The sequence below is a fragment of the Alosa alosa genome, chromosome 2 (assembly GCF_017589495.1).
Source record: "Alosa alosa isolate M-15738 ecotype Scorff River chromosome 2, AALO_Geno_1.1, whole genome shotgun sequence".
Lineage (NCBI taxonomy): Eukaryota > Metazoa > Chordata > Actinopteri > Clupeiformes > Clupeidae > Alosa > Alosa alosa.
The window spans coordinates 25,777,456-25,798,015 of NC_063190.1; the positions used below are offsets into that span (position 1 = coordinate 25,777,456).

The window sequence follows — 20,560 nt, forward strand, 5'->3', positions numbered from 1 at the left end:
ATGGCACCAATTAATTTCACATTTTCAAGTAAATGAAACCTATGGCAAGATTGGGCGTGGCTGGAGAGTTTTGTGTGCACACACCCGATGAAGAGGAGAACCTGCTTGTGTGAAAGGGAGACGCAGAATAACAAATGGAATATGCATGTTCAAGTTGTAGGCCTAGAACACAGACGTTCAAAGACAGGATTACTTCAAACATTGTCCTATGATTTCGACATAGTGAAAAATAACACATATCCCAGAAGCCACCTCTTTTGGAGCATGCGCATTTTAGTGCATTGTGCTGTGGCTACTCACATTGAAAACACTTAAGGTGTATCTTACTGGAGGTTAAGTTCTAAACAAACATATTTAGAGATTTATTTTAATCAATATTTATTTCAAGGCATACATGGATTGAATATCTACTCAGAGCTATTCACATCACAACTAATCTTTTTACGATATGGCGGAGAGTACAAGTAGCAGTGCGGCGAATCTTCCGCCCGGAGACCCACAGCTTATAAACATGATTGTTGAGCATCTGAAAAACCGAGGCCTCTTCGATGAGTTCAGACGAGACTGTCTTGCTGATGTTGATACAAAAGTGAGTTTTTGACCGTTTCTACAATACAGACTAACTTAACGTTCAAAAATTATAATAGCTTCCTGATAGAATAGCTATAGAATAATTATAATAGCTTCCTGATAGAGTATTGCTGGACTGGATGTGTTACCTATAGCTCATGCTATCAACTAGCCAAAGTTAACGTTACTGCTCTTGGTTTTGCACCTCTGTTCTGTACTAACCCAGATTGAACACCACAAGGTTTCTTATTAGCTCATAGTTGTTTTTAGTGTATATATTCAGCAAACACAGAGCAGGGAAACACTTCCTGCTAATGAATGTGCAGTATTTTGTCAATGACAAGTAGTTTAATGGAGGATCAGTAGAATGGGTTGAATTCAAAGTGACAGTGTCAATTTGTCTTGTCATTGTTGTCGCACTTCAGCCAGCCTATCAGAATTTACGCCAGAAAGTGGACAACTTTGTGTCCAATCATCTGAGCACTCAGGATTGGAACCCCTCAATCAACAAGAACCAAGTGCGAAATGGTCTAAGACAGACTGTTGTACAGTGAGTATATTCCACGACATGGCAAAAATGTAGCAAAATAATTGATAATCATCCTGTACGTGGTCGACCAAGCTCATTCCTGTGTTCTGAACAGATCAGGCATGCTGGAATCTGGGGTGGACCGGATTATCACACAGGTGGTGGACCCTAAACTGAACCACATCTTCCGGCCACACATAGAAGATGCTATTCATGGCTTCCTAGACATGAAAGAAGAGGGTGGCTCTAACGCTATGACATCAGAAGTGGAGCCACAGGATGTCAACAATGCAGCCCCTAAAACACCATGAGGTGTGATTCTCTGGAAACTGACTGGTTTGTGCACCTGAGCAGGCTATCTGCCAGCGGTTTTTGGCTGCCGGTATAGTTTGCCATATTGCTGAAAGTTTTGCAGAACGTCGTATGACGGGAGAATTTGTATCCGTTAACTGGAACGAGGGAAGCAGCTTTATTTGATTCACAATTTCAGGGTATGAGGTATTCTGTCAGATTTTCATAACATACTTGAAATTCTCCCGGGGGTGTGTGTTTGTAATTATGTGTGCGAACTGAGTGGGTGAACATTACTTTTTTGCTATGCAGCAATAAACGCTATAGGATTTTTAGCATGCCACCTGAACTAATTTGGTCTCTGAAATGGTCTGAGCAGAACTCTCACAAGACCACCTATCTACATCAGACCATTTCAGGCCAAATATCCTAGAACTCTGCTCTATGTGCCTGGGACAGTCCTCAGACACATGACTGGAGGCCTGCCCTAGTGTATGGAGGATAGCGAAGATTGTGATTATGTCTTTGTCTCCAGACAAGGTGTGTATGAATTAAAACTATCAATGGTACGAACTTTTGTATTTGCTCAACAACAAAAGACTAATCTACACAAATGTGAACTGAGGAAGGACTCTGTATTGTGTGAGTGTGTACTTCAGCTTTCGGAGAGAAGAAATCTTTTCATCATTTTTTTTTTCTGTCTCTGTATGCACAGTCAAAATTACAACATGTCTTCTACTCTTGAATTGAGTTATTTGTCTGAACTGTTGTATTGCAATGAGGATGTACATTCTTCCATGCTTGACCCTAGCGAGGCCCGATGACTTTAGGGTTCCTTTTTGACTGATTAAGCTGCACTTGAGCATCCTTTGTAAAAACATATTTTATAATGGAGAACTACTCTTCACATACATTTGAATTAGCTTAAAGCTGTATTACTTTGTGTGTACTTGTACTTGCATAGACAAGATGAAAAATGAGTACCTAATTTTGGGGGAGAAAAAATCCAAGTTGCATCACTGTGATTTCAGTTGGCTTTTGTTTCTTGGAGCTCAGCCATGGTCCTGTTGATTAATTCCAGCAATTTAAACAGTTGAGAAGATGGGATCCTCTCCAGCTTTTCCATTCCATCTGGAATCTTAACAGTGCACTGCAGATTATGCCATAAAAGCTCCTTGTGTTCCTCGCAATAAGGCTAGGGTGTGAAGTGATTGAAAGCATTTGGACCAAGTTGCAGCATCTCTCTAGTGGCGCTCTCTCTCTCTCTCTCTCTCTCTCTCTCTCTCTCTCTCTCTCTCTCTCTCTCTCTCTCTCTCTGTGTGTGTGTGTATGTGTCAGTGTGTGTGTGTTTAGCCACGTTCAGATTCAGGAGAGGCTCTGATGGGTAGCAATGTTGCTGACTGCGGACAAAGATTGGCTTGTGTGTCTGGGAGAGGGAGTGAGGTGAGGAGATGTTGCTCGGTGATAGCCTGCATGTCTCTCACCAGCTGGCGTCTGAGAATGTGTGGCCCAGAGAGACTTCTATGCTGACCCAGGAGCATGTTCTCTATCTCCCACCACTTAGAACACCGTGTTACAATAACAACCCAAACTACCCAAAGAGAACGTGAAATATCAGATACCTTACTAGGCCAAAATAATCAATTAATTCACTTTAGGTTTAAGATTGGATGATTATGAACCGGCCACTAGTTTTGTATCACAAGCTCAAAGGGAAAACATTCAACCCCCTTTTATGGATAATTGAAGAAGACAATGTGACTGTTCAGCCGATAAAGAAGATTAAACTAGCAATGCTTTCACATTTAAAACACTTTCCATATAGCAGAGCCTAGAGTTCAACAAAGTTGTCAGGACATTGGCCACCTTGTGTCCCAGCGGTGAACCTCTTGTGCCCAAATGTGGAGTGTGGAGCAAGAGTAGAGTGAGGCTGCCACCCTGCTGGCAGCAAACCGAGGAGCCAAGTAGGTGTTTGACCAAGACTGCTGGATGGGACAACTCCTTTTGGGGGTGTGTGAAGTTTGCTCTCCAGTAATGAAGGTGGTGGTGATTTAAAATGATGATGTAAAATAAGGCCAGTACTCTCTAGGTACCTGTTTATAGGGTCAGTTGGCTTCAAATTTTAGATTGTGAAAACATGAGTCTCCAGATACTCTGGTGTATGTGTGCCAAATTGCACATAAGGTCTGGTGTGTGTATAGTGTGTAGGCAATACCTATTTTTAGACCTTTAATATTATTTTAATTGCCACATGGGACTATGATAGGATCACTATGATCACTGCTGTATCAGCCAGATCTGATTATGTTGCCTTGCCACCTTCATCGTCCAGAAACATGAACCCTCTCCGCTCTCCTTAGCAGCCGTGATCAGGCGCTGTCATGTGGGCATGCTGGCCTTCCTGGTGCCCCCTCAGGGGAATTCAAATCATTCCCCATTAGTGTATGTGGCTCCCTCTAACCTTCTCTCTCCAGCACTCCGTCAATCATTTGATTGAGTCTCTCTGCCTCTGCCCCCAGTGTCTTTTTAAATCTGTTTTACTTTTGTTTATCTCTCTTTATTTCTGTCTTTATGTATTCATCAGTTGTCTTTGTTGTTTTAAATGAAAAATCATTAGCTGGGATCATGTTAAGATATGGCATCAAAATACAGCCAAGATACGTCCTCATCATCCATCATAAATCATGACATGATGGGGGGGATACTAAATGGTCAAGAGACTTTAAGAGACAAGTATATAAATCTATAACTATAGAACACAGCAAAGGCATATTTCTGCTTGTGAATTTCTGTTTATCAGCCCCCATATTGTTACTGATAGTAGTTTGAACTGACTTCCAAAAGGCTATCTCTCAATTTTTGTATTTCTATATCTGCAGAGGCCTTCTGCTGAGAAAGGACAAGCCACTAGGGGGCATAATGTGGCTCTTGCTTGCTCTGCGCTTGCACTACAGTACCCTCCAGAATTATTGACACCTCTGCTACAGTTGATTAAAAACGGGTATAAAAAATAATCTGTTGGTGATTTATTGTACTCTCACATTGAAAACAATGAGGAATACAATGAATCATCAAAAGATTATTTTTTATACCTGTTTTTTGTCAACTTTACCCAAGGTGCCAATAATTCTGGAGGGTATAGCCTACTGTATATCAAAAGCATATAGGTTAAGTCTGCAAACCTAAATATTATAACCATGTCAAACAAAGCAGTAGCTGAATCATATGAAATAATATTATTAAATTATAATTATATTATACACATCCACTTTCAGTTCACTTTCAGTCATTAAATCTCCAATGCTGACTGCTTTAGACCCAGTGGCTATGTTCCACAGATGAGAGCATATTGAACCAGAAAAGACTTTCCTCTTCATGCCACTGTTTACATTTCTTATAAACCTTTGTAGGGATTGTATGGAATAATTTAATCATTGCAAGTGGTGCTTATTTTTTACTACTGTTATGTTATTTTAAAGGAACTAAAATTAGATCACCATGACGAGAGTTCTGTATGTTGTGGACTCCACAGGATATCATGATCTTAGTGCCAAATTTAGTTAATTACCTTGTGCTTCTTTTCCATTGCATCACCTCAAGGATTTTTGTACCCTGACTGACCCACCAGGAAGAGGTTGCTGTAGCCTGCAAATATGCAGCAGATGTATGCTGTGCCCAGACATATTAGATAATTTTAATGTAAATTTATGATTGATTATTACAAACTAATTTTGCATTAGTCATAGTTTTTATAATTAGCTGGTTGCTTATTAAGAACTTGTATGGCTTGTTGTGTGGGTCTGACTGATACAGTTGCTCTGTTAAGATAGCCAGCAGTGAACCATATGACTATATAAAGTATGTACACACATCATACTTGGGATCAATGTCCTTGAAAATACATCAACAAAACTATTAGGCCTACAACTTAAAGGGGAAAGCAGCAAACAAAACAACTCACATGGTAACTGAAGGTAACACCATTTCTTTATCAACATGGGGTATTCTTCCTAAAATAGAGGTCTTTTATCAGGTCATGGACTCTCCAAGGATGGAGACCAGGTGCACGGACCCCTTAATACGTATCATATCAAATAATGTGTCTTAATAAGTATTGGGGTCTACAGTGGCATGTATAAAGTACTTTGCAATGGTGTATATGATGTTATGTGTGATGTTTTTGAAGCTTGGTTGTAAATTGGCCGCTGTGTGAAATCCCCTATAGCACAAGAAATTGTGTATATTTGAAATCATACCTTCTGACAGATTCACATATTTTAGAACATGTTTTTTGTCATTCTTTTTTGGTAGAATTCTTCGTAACTGGGGTAATAATGGATCTCTACAGTAATTCTGAGGATCCCATGTTGAAGTCTCTGTCAATAAAGAAAGTTTTTTGGTATGTAATATCTGATAACAATTGGGATATTTGGCGGTTTCTGATGGAATACACTGGAACTGGAGCTATTTGTACCACTATGCAGTTTTCAGATTTCAATCAGGTATGAAGCTCCACCACGGAAAGAGATGAATATATGGCTACAAGGAGTGTGGGTGTTTCGTTCTTAGATATTTGGGCCAATATGTTCAGCCTACTTTATACAAAGTAAATGTTACATCAGTTATTGGGTGCTAGTTGTATAACAATACCCATGTTGTCATCTTCAATTTATACAGCAAACTTATCTTACAAACGTATCTTACAAAACAGGCCAAGTCATGATGACATTTAAAAAAGGTTACTATGCTTGTGTCTCTGTGGATCTTTTTGCACTTGTATTTGTACTTAATGGTTACTCGAAGTTTCAATCCTTACATGTAGTTAGTAGTAACTAGTCTGTATAAGTATTTGCAAACTGAGCCGATCATTTTTGTAAAGACAATTCAGTCCATTCACACAGCATTCTCTGTAACATTAGAAATCAGACCTTGTGCATGCACGCACAATGGCCTAGTGTTAAATGAGCCTGTGCAGGACAAAAAAAAGTGTCCAGTATGTGGAAAGCAGTGACACAGCACATTTTTAGCCAGAGATATGCAGCAATTAACCCCCCTCCTCCTCTCCCCATCCAACCCACCCTCCAGAACCCCATAAGGAACCTACTAATGGCGTGTGAAATTACACATTCACTTTATCATGGGACGTCAAAAAAAAAAAAAGTGTCAGCTGACATTGCATTTGTCTTCTGGACATGGCAAATCACCAGAGTAATTATTGAAGAAAGTTGAGAGTGTGTGTGTGTGTGTGTGTGTGTGTGTGTGTGTGTGTGTGTGTGTGTGTGGGGGGGGGGGGGGTGACCATCGCCCTCTTTCCAAACCCCAAACCCCTGCTATGAAATGCAGCTGTTTGCTTCTCTCGAACTCTTGACTGTGAAGGGTCCAGCCACATTACACCCCCCACACACACACACACACACCCCACACACACCCCCACCAAGGCCCCCCACATCTGTTGTTGCCCAGTGGATGTTTCTAGCCCATTAGGGGGAGAGATGTCTTTCAGACAGTGGCACACTGAGGTCATTGCTGTGAGATCAGTCTCTCCATACACATGTGGCTTTCCCATTTCATCAGGCATTAGTGTATATCAGCTCAGGCCCACGCTACACTACTCTACACTACACTACACTACACTACATTCAGTGGCTCAATAATAAAAAACGATAAAAGTCATTTTTGTTGTTGGAGTCTTATGCCGTTTACTGAGTATTTCTTGTTTTGTGTATGAAAAGTGACATGTCGTTTACTGGAAGAAAAGTTATCTTCCCAATTGTGTGTTGTGGCCTGATTACTACCTCGTCTTCAAAGTGTTTGACATTCTTCCAAACTAGCCCATTTTATTCCACATTATCCATTATAACTTGGCTTACCTCAGTATATTAAGGCAGTGATTAGAGTGTGCTGGACTATTACAAATGACAAGTTACAGTGCCTATAAAAAGTATTCACCCCCTTGAAAATTTCCCCTTTAATTGCTTTATCTTTGTCAATTTAATTTGACCTTTTTTTTTTTTTACAATAATTTACAAAACCCCTTCCTAAATATCAAAGTGAAAGCAAATTTCTACAAAGTAATGTTAATTAATTAAAAATGTATAATGCATAAATACCCACCCCCTGCCCCGCCCTTAAAGTGACTTACCTAAATCAACAGCGGTCCAGCCAATTGGTGCTAATAGTCTCACAATTATTTAAATGGATGTAGAGTGCAGTGAATGTGTAATAGTATAGTAATATAAAGACACCTGCATCTGGAAGGTCCAGTCACTGGTCAATCAGTATTCCTGGCTATAATTCCACCATGAAGACAAAGTAACACTCCAAATTGAAGTAATAAGTGGAAAAAAATTCACTGAACATGCCCTGGAGTTCAGAGGAATAATGGTGTGGGAGGCCACCAAGGCACCTATGATAACTGAAGAAGTTAAAAGCTTTAGCAGCTGAGACGGGAGAAACTATTCATACAGCAACTTTTGCCCGAGTTCTTCACCAGTCAAAGCTCTATGGGTGAGTGGCAAAGCTCTTACTAAATCTCAAGTAAAGTTCACCAGACATGTGAGAGACTCCAAGGTCAAATGAAAGCAGGTTTGTTGGTCTGATGAAACCAAAATTGAGCTTTTTGGCCATCAGACTAGATGCTATTTTTGGGGCGGACACAAAACACTGCACATCACAAAAAATGCACCATCTCTAATTTGAAGCATGGTGGTGGTAGCATCATGCTGTGGGGATATTTCTGAATGAGCTGAAGCCTACAGCGAAAACTACATAGAAATTATTTAAAGACAACAAGGTGAATGTTCTGGAGTGGCAGAGTCAAAGCCCAGACCTCAATCCTATAGAAAATCTGTGGTTGGGTTGTTCACACTCGATCCCCTTTCAACCTGGCAGAGCTTGAGCAGTTTTGCAAAGACAAATGGAGTAAAACTGCAGTATCCAGATGTGCAAGCCTAATTGAGACCTATCCATACAGACTCCATGCTTTAATTGAGGCCAGAGATACATCTACTCAATGCTGACTTGAAGAGGGTGAATATTTATGCAATCACTTATTTTGTATTATATATTTTTAATTAATTAACATTATTTTGGAGAAATCTTTGTCTTTCACTTTCACATTAGAGAGGGGATTTGTGTAAATTATTGTAAAAAAAGGCCAGGGTACTTTTTAGGCACTGTACAAGTTATGCCTCTAAGTTCAACTGGCCCGGCCTCACTTCAAACCATTTAAAGATGAAAGCACAAGACTGGAGTAACATAAGTGGACACTCCACCACAGATGTCAGCACTTGTGTAATTTCATTGATTTTACCTGCTTGTTTTTGGCATGTGTCTGTGGTCCATATTTGCAAGGGCAGCCTGTCATGGACCGTAAATGGTTGTAGTATGCACACACACGCACGCGACACAAGTTCATACAAATGCACACAAAAACCTCCTACATGTGAAAATGTAAAAAATACCCGTTTTTTTGGTATTCTTGTTCGTCCCAACCACTTCCGTTGGGTAATTAGCACCCCGTCATCTACAACAGAACAAATCCAAACAGCAATAGCTATAGATTAGAAATGCCTGGATAAAAGGGCTGTCCTGTAATACGTACACGCATGATTTTCCATTTTCACAGAATCAGAAATTGAAATGTTGATTGTAGTCATTGCTTAACTCCATGTGAGCTCTCTTAGATGTTAGAAAAGCACTGTACATTTCAATGCTCATTGTAGGCCACTGTCTAATTAAGTTCAGTTAATATAAAAAAATGTGTTCCGATTTTTGACAGTTTTCTTTTCACTGATCAGTGCTCACATATTCAAAGCACAGTATGTGCATCTGTTTTTGCATCTGTGTGTATGTATGTGTGGGGGTAGTGAGTGAAGGTTTTAGGACCGAGGCCAACTGGTGAATAACAGGCAGGTCAACTGAGGTTAAGGCTACTCTGTGTGTGTGTGTGTGTGTGTGTGTGTGTGTGTGTGCGTACATACTCTATACATGTGTCCAACTGCATGTTGTTTTTGTGCTTTGGGTTTGTGTAAGACACTGAAGTATGATATGTAGGGGAGCCTCACTAGTGCAAACAGATGTAGGTGGTGGGTGTGGGGGTGTTATGGTTATCTTTTTGGTTTACTAACAACCACCCCCCATTCTCACCAATCCCCTGACCTGGGGCCCTCTAGGGATGACACTGATCACCTGATGCCTCTACCCAGAGGTCCTGGACTTAGGTCACGAGTTTCAGGATCATTCACAAAAACATCCTCTTACCTCCCCCCATCCCCATGACATACACACTGGCTCAGGTAAGGTCAAAGGTTACGCAGAGTGTGAAAGGTTGGGCGTCCAAGACGGCAGCATTACAGTAAGCAGGATGCTGGCATACCAGTGGAGTGTCAGACCTGACGTGTTTGCTGCTCTTTGCTCGTGCCAATGGACATTTTGGACGGCAAGCAGACTGGGTCAAACTATAGCCCCTATACCTGTCCAGATTTACAGCCGGAAGCTCCTCTAGAAATATGTGAGGGGGGGGGGGCCTAACCAGGGCACTGCAAATACGCTCCCCAATCTCCGCTGGGATTGCACTCTGGCTCTCCCTCAAACGTTACACACTAGCCCCTCATACAATCCAAAAATAAGAGTTGAAACATTGAAACTGACCCTCTAAAAATATCCCTGCCAGCTCCTAGTAAGCCCAGAAACGACTTGCTGAGTGAGTGTCTGCCAATTAAGAGAGTTATACGGCATCAGCAGTTACGATCTTAATCACAAGAGTCGCATTAAAGGGAATATGAGATCTCAAATCTACTGAACATATCGCGGACCAGCCTTCCTTCCATTAGACCTTCAAGATTGCAAGGTAATCTCAACATAAGATTAGTGTTAAAAAAAATTAAGGACTCTGCATTATAGACTGTAAAAACACACACACACACACACACCACTCCCTATGCATTTGGAAAGTATTGCTTAGATTTAAAGGATTAGCTTGGTGGAGTTTGTTCCCTCTCCCATCTCCAGTTTCCCTCTCTGCCCTGATTTTGACCCACACCGGGTAGTTCAGTTGACAGCGCAGAGATAGCCCCTGGCCAATAGCCAATGAGTACACATCCCCCCTCGGCTAGATGACTTGAGGCTTATCAAAGAAAAAGGTGACACAGTAGGATGTCAATGACAAGCCACAATCTGAGGTGATGTTAAAGATTTCTATATCACCATTCGATAACATTCTACAAAGAACCTGGCAATCAAAAGCCGCTTCCGTTAAGCATTAATGCATGTAGCATGTTCAATGAAAATTAAGTTGCACTGTGTGAAACTTTGTGTAACCACATGAATTACAATGTGTTCTTTACTTTATAAAAACCCATGGCATTATGATCCAAACGAACACAGACATGGCTCTAAAAAATACATTTTCTAAATAATAAGTTTTGCTCTTTCTGGATGTGCTGACGAACACTGATGATAGCTGGCCTTGTTGACCACAGCAGACCAGAAACAGCCCTCCATTCTTTGTTTGTCTATTTCATTTTAGACTAAACAAACTAAATTCTAACAATTCTCCCTACTTTGGTCACATACAGAAAAAAGTGTTTCAATATCTGTATTCGTTGTCTACCACTTGTGGCAATTATTGATTGATCTAAAAGAGAACTGAAGAAACATGCTAAAAAATGTGCTCTCATGCCAATTTTCCTAATGATAGATAGCAGCACATGAAGGTGTGTTTTAGTGATCTGAGCCAGCAATTAAGACCACCAGGCTACAGTGTATCATCTGAAGTCTCTTCCAGACAGACTGAACCTGAAATTGAATAATGACCAATACAGATCAGACTGAAGGGACTGAACAAAAACATGTCCACAAGAAGAACACCAAGTGCCTGCACGTAGCTGAAGACAACAGCATCAGTAGGCTGAAGAGAGGCACAAGGGAGTCCTCTGCTCCTGCTCTCCTTTCAGGGAGCTAAAGTGTTTATTTGAACCATAGCCCCTGCCTAAAACCTTGCTTACTGCCCTCTGGACTCTCTCTCTCTCTCTCTCTCTCTCTCTCTCTCTCTCTCTCTCTCTCTCTCTCTCTCTCTCTCTCTCTCTCTCTCTCTCTCTCTCTCTCTCTCTCTCTCTCTCTTTCACTCCTCTTTTGGCAGCACGCTTGGGCCTGTTAAAGCATGCCTGGCACGGGAAGCACAGGCTGTGCTGCGCTGGGTTCCGCGCCTGCAACTCCTCACCGTCACACTGCGGCGTCAGCATCTGCCACCGGGTACGAAGGGGGGGCTCCACACAGGCCGCCATAGCTCAATCAACACTCGCATCACACAGCCAAAACACACACACACACTGATGCACGCACACACACACACACACACACACACACACACACACACACACACACACACACACCAGTGTACACATACATAAATGAAATGGCAACGACATGGGTTGGCAACTCATCACTCTGTTTTATGGTCCTCATACTAAATGGCAGCCAAACCATTTAAGTAGCATATAGCGAAATGCTGGGTTCGATGTGCGTCATTAGGCTTAGATGGCAAATGAGGCTTCTGAAAAATAAAGAAAAGGGGGGAGGGGCTGAAAATCAGACGCTCTGGCGACACCATTTTGTCCTCCAAAATACCCATGGCATAGCAAGTCCTTTGTTTACTCCCAGCATCTATGGGAGTCTTCTATCTTCTGGGAGGGAGAATGTGCTGTCTGCACCTGGCCTTGCTACACTTCCTAAAGAGGATACCGTGACCTCTGCACCATATTGCAGAGGTCACTGTATGACTCTGTTGTTTCCACAAACACATCTCCCCACACTACACGTCATAGTTGTATTGCTGGCTGCTTTAGGCATGTGGTGGTACATTATGTCTTGCATTATGTAAATACTTTGCTGAAGACTGCGGTGAATGTGGTAAATGTTTACATATCCGTGTGTGTGTGTGTGTGAAAGACACACACACACGGAAACGCAAACGACAGAAATTACTGCTGTTGTGTTTTACATCACTGTTCGCTCCACAGAAAGGATAACGGTGAATGGATACCTATTAGCAATGATGTGCAAAATGTAGTGAGCTAAACTACAAGCTATTCTATAAGCTACTCTTAAGGGAGAAATCCGGCAATTTTTCATATAGATCTCTGTTTCTCGAGGTCACTGTCTGTACGAGAAAAAAAACCTGAAAACAATTGGTTTTACCTAGCTCGAGTTGCTGCAGCCAACCGCTAAAGCTTCCAGGCATCTACAGTGCTACACTCTGGGGGCATGTACATGAGCCCCCATGTTCATACCCCAGAATGTACTATAGCTGCCTGGCTGCTTTACCAATTGTTTTTTTCTGTACTGACAGTACTTGGTGACCTCGAGAAATGGAGACATAATATGAAAAATTGCCGGATTCCTCCTTAAAGCTTCATTTACGATACATTTTCTAAGTAGCTTGCCCATCACATTAGTCACAAAAAACTCACCACCTGTAAGAACTTTGTGAACACAACTGCCACTAACTGTGAGAACTGAGACAAGAGAAAATTAATTGACTTAAAATCATATCCCTCAGTTCTGGCGAAAGGTGGTTGACATTTGACCTCAAAAGCTCTATTCAAATGGCATCACCTCGTTCTGTGTTCCTGTAGCCATCTGTTGATTGCCAGGAATAGCATATGGCGCTCAGTCCCAGCCTCCCTATTTGTTTCCCATTTACAAAGTCAGGACTGTACATTACCACTAGAATGTTTTTTAGCACACTCACTGAATGGCCATTTAGAGGTAAGTAAGGAGAATTTGGCTGAATTCAACAAAATATACATTATAATCAAGGGCTTACCTTTAACCAAAATTGAAAGCAAGGTTGGCTTACATGACCAGGGCTTAAAAAAACTGCCTGTGAACGATACTGAATAGATTGTTATCCCCAAATTCGATGGAGGACCCAGTGACCAAAGGCGGCCTCTGCCTGGAGACACTGTAGTGCTGGCTGATGTAAACAGCCGATCTGATGCTCTGAAGCCCCATGCCGGAACGTCATGCCATTTGTCATTGTGCACAACAAGCTCCAACTGAGATCCCCAGCTCACCCAAGCACTCCATCCTAAGGAATGGCATCCTCCTTCCTAATCCTACCCAGGCCTGACCTGGAAATGTTTGTATCCACAAGCGGGACACACAGATCTGCAAAACAGCTCGCCTCTGCCATTGTGTAATGGCATGGACGCATTCTGCACATATCTGCTGGTCTGAGGTCAGTGGTATTATAAATGTTTGCCGCGGTGCCATTGACCTGTTCTTTACCTCCCACCCGCTGGATGTCCCAATCACATCAATCAAGTTGCAGTGAAGTATTCAAAACAAAGAAGGGACTTAGGCATTGGCAGCGGTGATACATGTATGGTACAGGCTTTTAGCCCCTGCCAGAGCTCTCTGACAGCCACTCTTCCTCTACTTGTCTTAATGTTCTCCAAAAACCTGACAAACTCACACACACACATTCTCACACACTCCATTATTCTGTCTCTGTGTCACCTCCATACACACAGAGAGAGGGGGAGACACACACACATTAAACACACTTTTGGTTAAACGCATAGACAATGCATTAGACACATGGATTCCCACCCATCACCCCTATGACATCCAGGGGGACAAGAGATTTGATCCTTAAGAGTTCATATATTACAATATAACCTCTCACTATCGTAAACCTGAACTTATTCAAAATGTATCCATAAATGCATTGTCAACATTGTACAATGCAATAACCTCACATTCTTAATTGAGCAAATGATACAGTTAATGTCTTGTGTATGTTACTGCTGGTGAATGGAAATTGGCTAATAGGCTTTGACGGACACATGCTCTCAAGGTGGACATCAGATGTCTATTGGCTGGATAAGGACTGTGTGTGTCTGCTGTACGGGTTATCTATTAATGTTGCTGTCCAGCTCGTTACAATTTCCCTTTGACCACGTTGTCTGTTGGCTAGTTTACCTGAAATAAATGTGCCAGCTTCTGTGTCGCAAACACTAGCCTACTGACAAACTCTCCACTCAGCTCTCATTGAAAGTCCGCCCTTCAAACTTGGACGTGAGTCTCGTCACTTGCGATTGGCCAGCGGCGAAATGACAGCACCTGCTTGGCTCCTTCAGACAAACTTACACAAGCGTTAGCGAGATATAGCCAGCATCCATTCCTTCTCCAACGTTCATTCACGTTAGTAACGGAGTAAGGGACGCACAAACAAACCTATGAAACAACAACCGAGTCACACTTGAGCGTTTACGAGTTTAAGACATGGGCGTGAAATTGGCATTGATGGGTATTTTAATATTTTCCATTTTATACGACGTCCGTGCTACAGATGTAACCGAGCATGATGCATCTCAGGAGCGAGCTCTGAGCCTCCAGAAGAGAAGACTTACCCTGCAGAACACAGGTAATGACTTGCTCATGAGACACCTTCATAGCAACCTCTGCCAGATTGCAGATGTTGCGCGAACGTAATCTTGGAGTCTGCAGAGGTGCAACGTGGCCGTGCGGTTTTTACGCACAGCCGAGTGAGAATGCAGTGCTTTAAGTATGAGCTAAATAAACCATAGACTGGTGCAACAAGGATAGTTCACTGTAGAAGTACTGTTCGAGTTGAACTCGTGTTTCAACTTGCAGCGCATTTATTTTCGTAGGCTACTGTTCGAAGCATAGCTTCTATGTAGGTAACGAGATGGATGTTAAATCAGCTGCGTGGAGTTCTTAAAGATGCATTCCGAGTAAAACATAATAGTAAATAGATCAGTTAACATGGTGTTATTATCATCAACCTAGTCAAATGTGTATTCACCATTTGTGTTCGTGTGTATGTGTTGTAGCTGATATCCAACATTGCCTGTTGTCTGCGGGGGATGTCGGCTGTGGGATGTTTGAGTGCTTCAGCAACAACACCTGTGAGATCCGTGGCCTGCACGACATCTGCCTGACGTTCATGCACAACGCTGGCAGATTTGACTCCCAGGTAAATAAACGTTCTTTGTATATGGTATGAACCCCCTCTTTCACACACACACACGCATACACACATACCTCATCACAGCATCCTCTCACCACTAACACCAAAGGAGAGCTGCGAGCAACACTATGGTAACACTAATGGTAACACTATGTTACAGCCCATGTGTAACAGGGTAAGCACTAGTAAGGCATAACAAACATATAAGTAAAGAGTATGAAAGGGTATGATTACAGAAGTAATTGGTAAATTTGTTACAAATACTTCAGGAAACTATAGTGTTTCGAATCTATAGTTTTTCTAAACATAATGAATTATCCAAATTCACTTATGGCTATGATGGTAACTAAATGTATTGCTGGGTAACCTACAATTTTACAAATAGGAACACTAGCCTAATATTGCTAAACAGCATGATTCTAGAAGTAAGTATTACAATGACCACAAGGTATAGTTTAAGTATAGCTTAACACCTTTTAGTATCCTTTAACTGTGTAAATGTCTTATGTGCATTGCATAGGCTGCACAGGCTGTTCATTGAAGCTTTTACCCTGTACTTTCTTATAATAGCCACTAAGTGAAGTGCAAATGTAGCTTAGGATCCATACATCCTTGGCTGTAATTTCATCTTCAGTACACTGTAACATAGGCTGTGCAGGATGTCTGCTCTAATTTCCTGTAACAAACTGTAAGTATGGTGTAAGTAGGTTAAGTTTGCTCACAGGACAAGTGCCAACGGGGACCCAGGTTCGAGTCCGGCCTGGGTCATTTCCCAATCCCACCCCATCTCTCTCTCCCACTCACTTCCTGTCAATCTCTAACTGTCCTTTCACAATAAAGGCTAAAATGGCCAAAAAATATACTTAAAAAAAGTTTCCTTACCACAGAGTAATGTCAAGGTAGGCTATACAAAATGAAAAACAACAGGGCCTCCAGAGGGCTTCTTTACGGACTATTTAGGAAATCAAATCAAGCAAATGAAATGACTGAAACTAAACTAGCTGCTGTAAACAGGTGTCTTGCCAGGTGTAATGTCTTCTTTCAACAGAATTAGATGGTCAATAAACGCTACATTGATGCCCAATATAACACCAGAAGAACACTCGGAGAAATGTTACTTTCAGTTTCACTGAGTAAACTGATATACAAATGAAAGCCAATGTCTATTATGATTGTGGGGGCACAGCTTCACAAACAAGTTTATGTTATGTAAAATTATGTTGTACTTTGTTGTACATTTGTAAAATATGTATATTAGATAGTAATGACACTTACATTTTTTTTGTACATTCCCAGTAATAACTGCTTTTATTCTAAGTTCTATTATCATATATTTTACTTATACTCTTTATTTATTTCTTCTGATGCCAAATTACTAGGCTGAAATAATGTGTTACTGTACCACACTAACATGATGCCTTGGCCAAAAACAGCCACGATCTTGTCATGCTGGCACTCAGACTCCGAGCCATGTTTACCACTCATCTGTCTGCCTCAGGGGAAGTCCTTCATCAAGGATGCACTCAAGTGCATGGCCCACGGCCTGCGCCAGCGCTTCAGCTGTGTTAGCCGGAGGTGCGTGGCGGTCAAGGAGCTGGTGTTCCAGCTGCAGCGTCAGTGCTACACCAAGCACAACCTGTGCTCCGCGGTGAGACAGAACGTCAACGTCATGGTGGAGATGATCCACTTCAGTGACCTTTTCCCTAAAGGGTGAGTCATGCTATCCAAGACATCAAATACAGGGGTGATAATGTATTGTGTGTAGCACTCTAGAGTACACCACCATGACGTGCATCAGTTTTGAACAGCCTATTGCAATAGGTAAAGTCACTGCATCACTCTTTTACCTAATAGATTTATTTGTGGTTTGGAAAGACAACGATTTTGAACTGGGCTGTTTAGAAGAGTTCAGTAAAGAGATGAACAGACACAACTGAACACAAAACGTCAGAACACAAAGGAAAACCGGTTGTATTTCGCTGTGAAATTTGAAATGTCAGATAGTCTTTAAGTGCCTTCAAGTCTTTATATAGTCGTTAAGTTCATATATCAGGGATTGTATGGTATCAGTGAGAGCTTACATCTCTGCATCTCTAGCATGCCTGGAACAATGGCCATGCATTAGTATAACAATGTCAGGTCAAGTGAGGTTGTAGGATTTGTGGTGTACCTTTTGATGTTAGACAAGCACTATTACCAGCTGACTGACCATCAGGGTCCCTCTGTCTGTTAGGCCGCACGTGGAACTTGTAAACATCCTGCTGGGCTGTGGAGACGAGGTAAGGGAGGCAATTGGTCGCCGCATCCGAACCCAGTGTGAGGTCAACTGGGGGGCGCTGTGTGCCAGCCTCAGCCTCTGTCCTCTAGCGAGGGGAGGAGCTGACCAGGGCCTCACCCCAGCCCCAGCCACCACACAGCAGCATGGGAATACACTGCCACCTGGAGGCCAGCTGGGAGAAGACGGGGAGCAGTCTTGGATGGAGGAGCTCTTAAATGAGAAGGACCAATCAAAACCACAGGAGACTCTTGGTGCTGCCCAGCCTCTTCAAGATAACAGCACTGACACTTTAAAGGTGGAGCCTCGTGGGATTGATGATGGGGGACAATAGAGATAAAACAGACAAAGACACAGAGAGAGAGAGGGACAGATAGGAGGGAGGGAGAGAGAGATGGAGGGAGAGGGAGCGAGAGAGAGAGAGTTCCACCACAGCAAGGACCACAAGAAGGCCTGTTGCACATGTTACCAGAAACGCTGAATCTCAGGGCAAGATGTCCACCTCCTTACTGACTATTGAAGATTACAAGAAATGCAATGCATTCACTCACATATTATACATAGAACACACACACACACACACACACACACACACACACACAATCCATATTAGTAATCAATAAGCTAAGTTGCCATTGGGCATCAAACACATACTGTACATCTGTCATTAGTATAACTACTAGAAATAGAGATATCTGAACATAAAGCTAACGGAGAATTTGGGGATTTGCTACCTATTGTATTTATTCCAGCTCATTTCACAGGGTTTTATGCTGTTTTGCTTTAAACCAAATCCTGTTCTATTTCAATATTGACTGAATTATATGTAATATTCTTTGGATATACACTTGTGTGTGTTTCCTTGTTACCTATGTCACACAGTTATGTATGTCTTGACAGGCACTTGTATTTACATGGGACTAGCAAGACTGCTATTGTCATTTTTGATGTGAAGCAACTGAATGTTTGTAGTATAGAACCGTAGATGTGCATTCTGCACAGTCTGGCACATTCAAGTTTTTTTTTTTTTAACTCTCAGAAACCTATAAGCTGGTTTAGATGACAGTGCTTGTCTTTTACATTCAACTTGTTGTAAATGTTGACAGTGAATTAAGGGATCTACCTCAACATTTCTCAGCTATGACAGATATTACAGGGGCAAAGTAAATGTTCACATACAGGAACAATATTTTTTCACTTTTTACCAGGGAAAACGTTTTACATCTATTTCATTCAAACATTGCATTCTTGTTTTGTAAGACTTGTAAATACAATATATATTTTTATTTATTTTGAGTATGCATGAGATCTATACATTGCGCTTTTAATCTCCCTTTTTATAATGCAACTGCAAATGTGAAGTGCTCTGTGTGAGGATTTTATAGACATATTTGCAGTTTTGTCTTTCTTTTTTGTGGAGAAAATCAATATTGTAAATACTTTGTTCTTATTGTATCACACGTTATATTATATGCAGTGTTTTATGAGCATATTTTTCAGCTGAATGTGAATGTCAGTGAAAACAACTGGGCATAATAAAAGAGCAAAGATCCCCCGTCTTAATTGCTTTGTGTACTCATAGGTGAGATTTTGGAAAAGGATGCCTGAACCAGACACCTCACCTTGCACTCTAAAAAGTGATGTGTTAAAAATGATACATCTGCTGAGTATGCTTAGGGACAACACATCTTGTGTCAACTTCAACACAATTGTGTGGCTTGCCGGGTGAAACAAAAACGTAAGTGTATCTGCACATATCTGCTGTGTTGAAATAGAGTACCGACGCGTTGTCACGGCAGCAACTTCACTGGATCTAAACAAATCAATTTAACTATAGTGGTGGGTTTCTATTTAAATAATTTTACGTTTCCAAGACATTACTGATTAGTATAATTTTTTTATCCTGTAGGAATCACATACTACAACACACTGCCTCGCTAAAGAAAGGTCACACGCCCTAATATTTCTTTGGACCGCCTTTAGTTTTAATTACGGCACGCATTGCATGAATTTTTCGCCAAGATCTTGTATTGATGACGGGAGATTCGGACCACTGCAGTCTTTCTCCAGCACATCCCAAAGATTCTCAATGGGGTCTGGACTCTGTGGTGCCAATCCATGTGTGAACATGCTATCTCATGCTCCCTGAACCACTCTTTCACAATTTAAGCACCATGAATCCTGGCATTGTCATCTTGGAATATGGCCTGCCATCAGAGAAGAAAAAACCCATTGATGGAATAACCTGGTCATTCAATACAGATAGTCAGCTGACCTCATTTTTTGGGCACATAACATTGCTGAACCTAGACTTGACCAACTGCAGCAACCCCAGATCATAGCACTGCCCCCACAGGGAGGCTCTTACCGATTTGCTTAGTTAAATCCAGGTGGTGACCTTTTTTTTGGCCAGGCAGTGTATTCATTAGCCTAGAAATCTAGACGCGCCCCTAGCGGCAGCCAGGGCTAGTCTAGCAACTCTCCGTTGGCTTGTGAGCTCCGGAAATCGAAACTTAATCAGGCCATTGAAATCGTGTATAGAGTTGTTTGGTGGGCTTAACATAATGATTGATGGCAGAGTTGCAACGGTTTGGCTTGAATTCCCTGCTACTTGAAAACAAATATCCTATTGCGTTCTATTGCGTGCAGAGGGAATTTGAAAGACAACTGATTATCCCGCCCCTCGGACTGAGCACTGCGAACGGTGAGTGCCCAGACCCTACATTTTAATGTGGGTCTGGCTCGCCAGGCTATATATTCATACCAACATGATCAAATTTGTGACTACAGAGTTTTATTTTTGCATGGGTTTCCACCGTAAGAGACCTGCATATAACTTCACGGCATGCGATCATGCCACATGCCTAAATGCAATGCTGTCGATGCCACTTTGAAA

General features: G+C 41.7%; 2 protein-coding genes across 2 annotated transcripts; both read left to right on the plus strand.

Annotated features, from left to right (window-relative positions):
* The first annotated feature begins 263 nt into the window (after positions 1 to 263).
* On the plus strand, positions 264 to 2,136 carry bod1 (biorientation of chromosomes in cell division 1). Its single transcript, XM_048237637.1, has 3 exons — positions 264 to 589; positions 996 to 1,120; positions 1,215 to 2,136. The coding sequence occupies exons 1-3, from the start codon at positions 449 to 451 to the stop codon at positions 1,408 to 1,410; spliced, it is 462 nt and encodes a 153-aa protein (XP_048093594.1). The 5' UTR covers positions 264 to 448; the 3' UTR covers positions 1,411 to 2,136.
* A 12,410-nt stretch (positions 2,137 to 14,546) lies between these two features.
* Positions 14,547 to 19,346, plus strand: stc2b (stanniocalcin 2b). Its single transcript, XM_048237636.1, has 4 exons — positions 14,547 to 14,822; positions 15,253 to 15,395; positions 16,888 to 17,099; positions 17,623 to 19,346. The coding sequence occupies exons 1-4, from the start codon at positions 14,681 to 14,683 to the stop codon at positions 17,996 to 17,998; spliced, it is 873 nt and encodes a 290-aa protein (XP_048093593.1). The 5' UTR covers positions 14,547 to 14,680; the 3' UTR covers positions 17,999 to 19,346.
* Positions 19,347 to 20,560: the final 1,214 nt, after the last annotated feature.

Excerpts from the sequence above, each read along its gene's own strand:
- bod1 (XM_048237637.1), top strand. The coding sequence starts at position 449 with ATGGCGGAGAGTACAAGTAGCAGTGCGGCGAATCTTCCGCCCGGAGAC. Across the intron at positions 590-995 it reads TTGCTGATGTTGATACAAAA|CCAGCCTATCAGAATTTACG; the intron begins GTGAGTTTTTGA and ends GTCGCACTTCAG. Across the intron at positions 1,121-1,214 it reads CTAAGACAGACTGTTGTACA|ATCAGGCATGCTGGAATCTG; the intron begins GTGAGTATATTC and ends TGTTCTGAACAG.
- stc2b (XM_048237636.1), top strand. The coding sequence starts at position 14,681 with ATGGGCGTGAAATTGGCATTGATGGGTATTTTAATATTTTCCATTTTA. Across the intron at positions 14,823-15,252 it reads ACTTACCCTGCAGAACACAG|CTGATATCCAACATTGCCTG; the intron begins GTAATGACTTGC and ends TATGTGTTGTAG. Across the intron at positions 15,396-16,887 it reads CTGGCAGATTTGACTCCCAG|GGGAAGTCCTTCATCAAGGA; the intron begins GTAAATAAACGT and ends TGTCTGCCTCAG.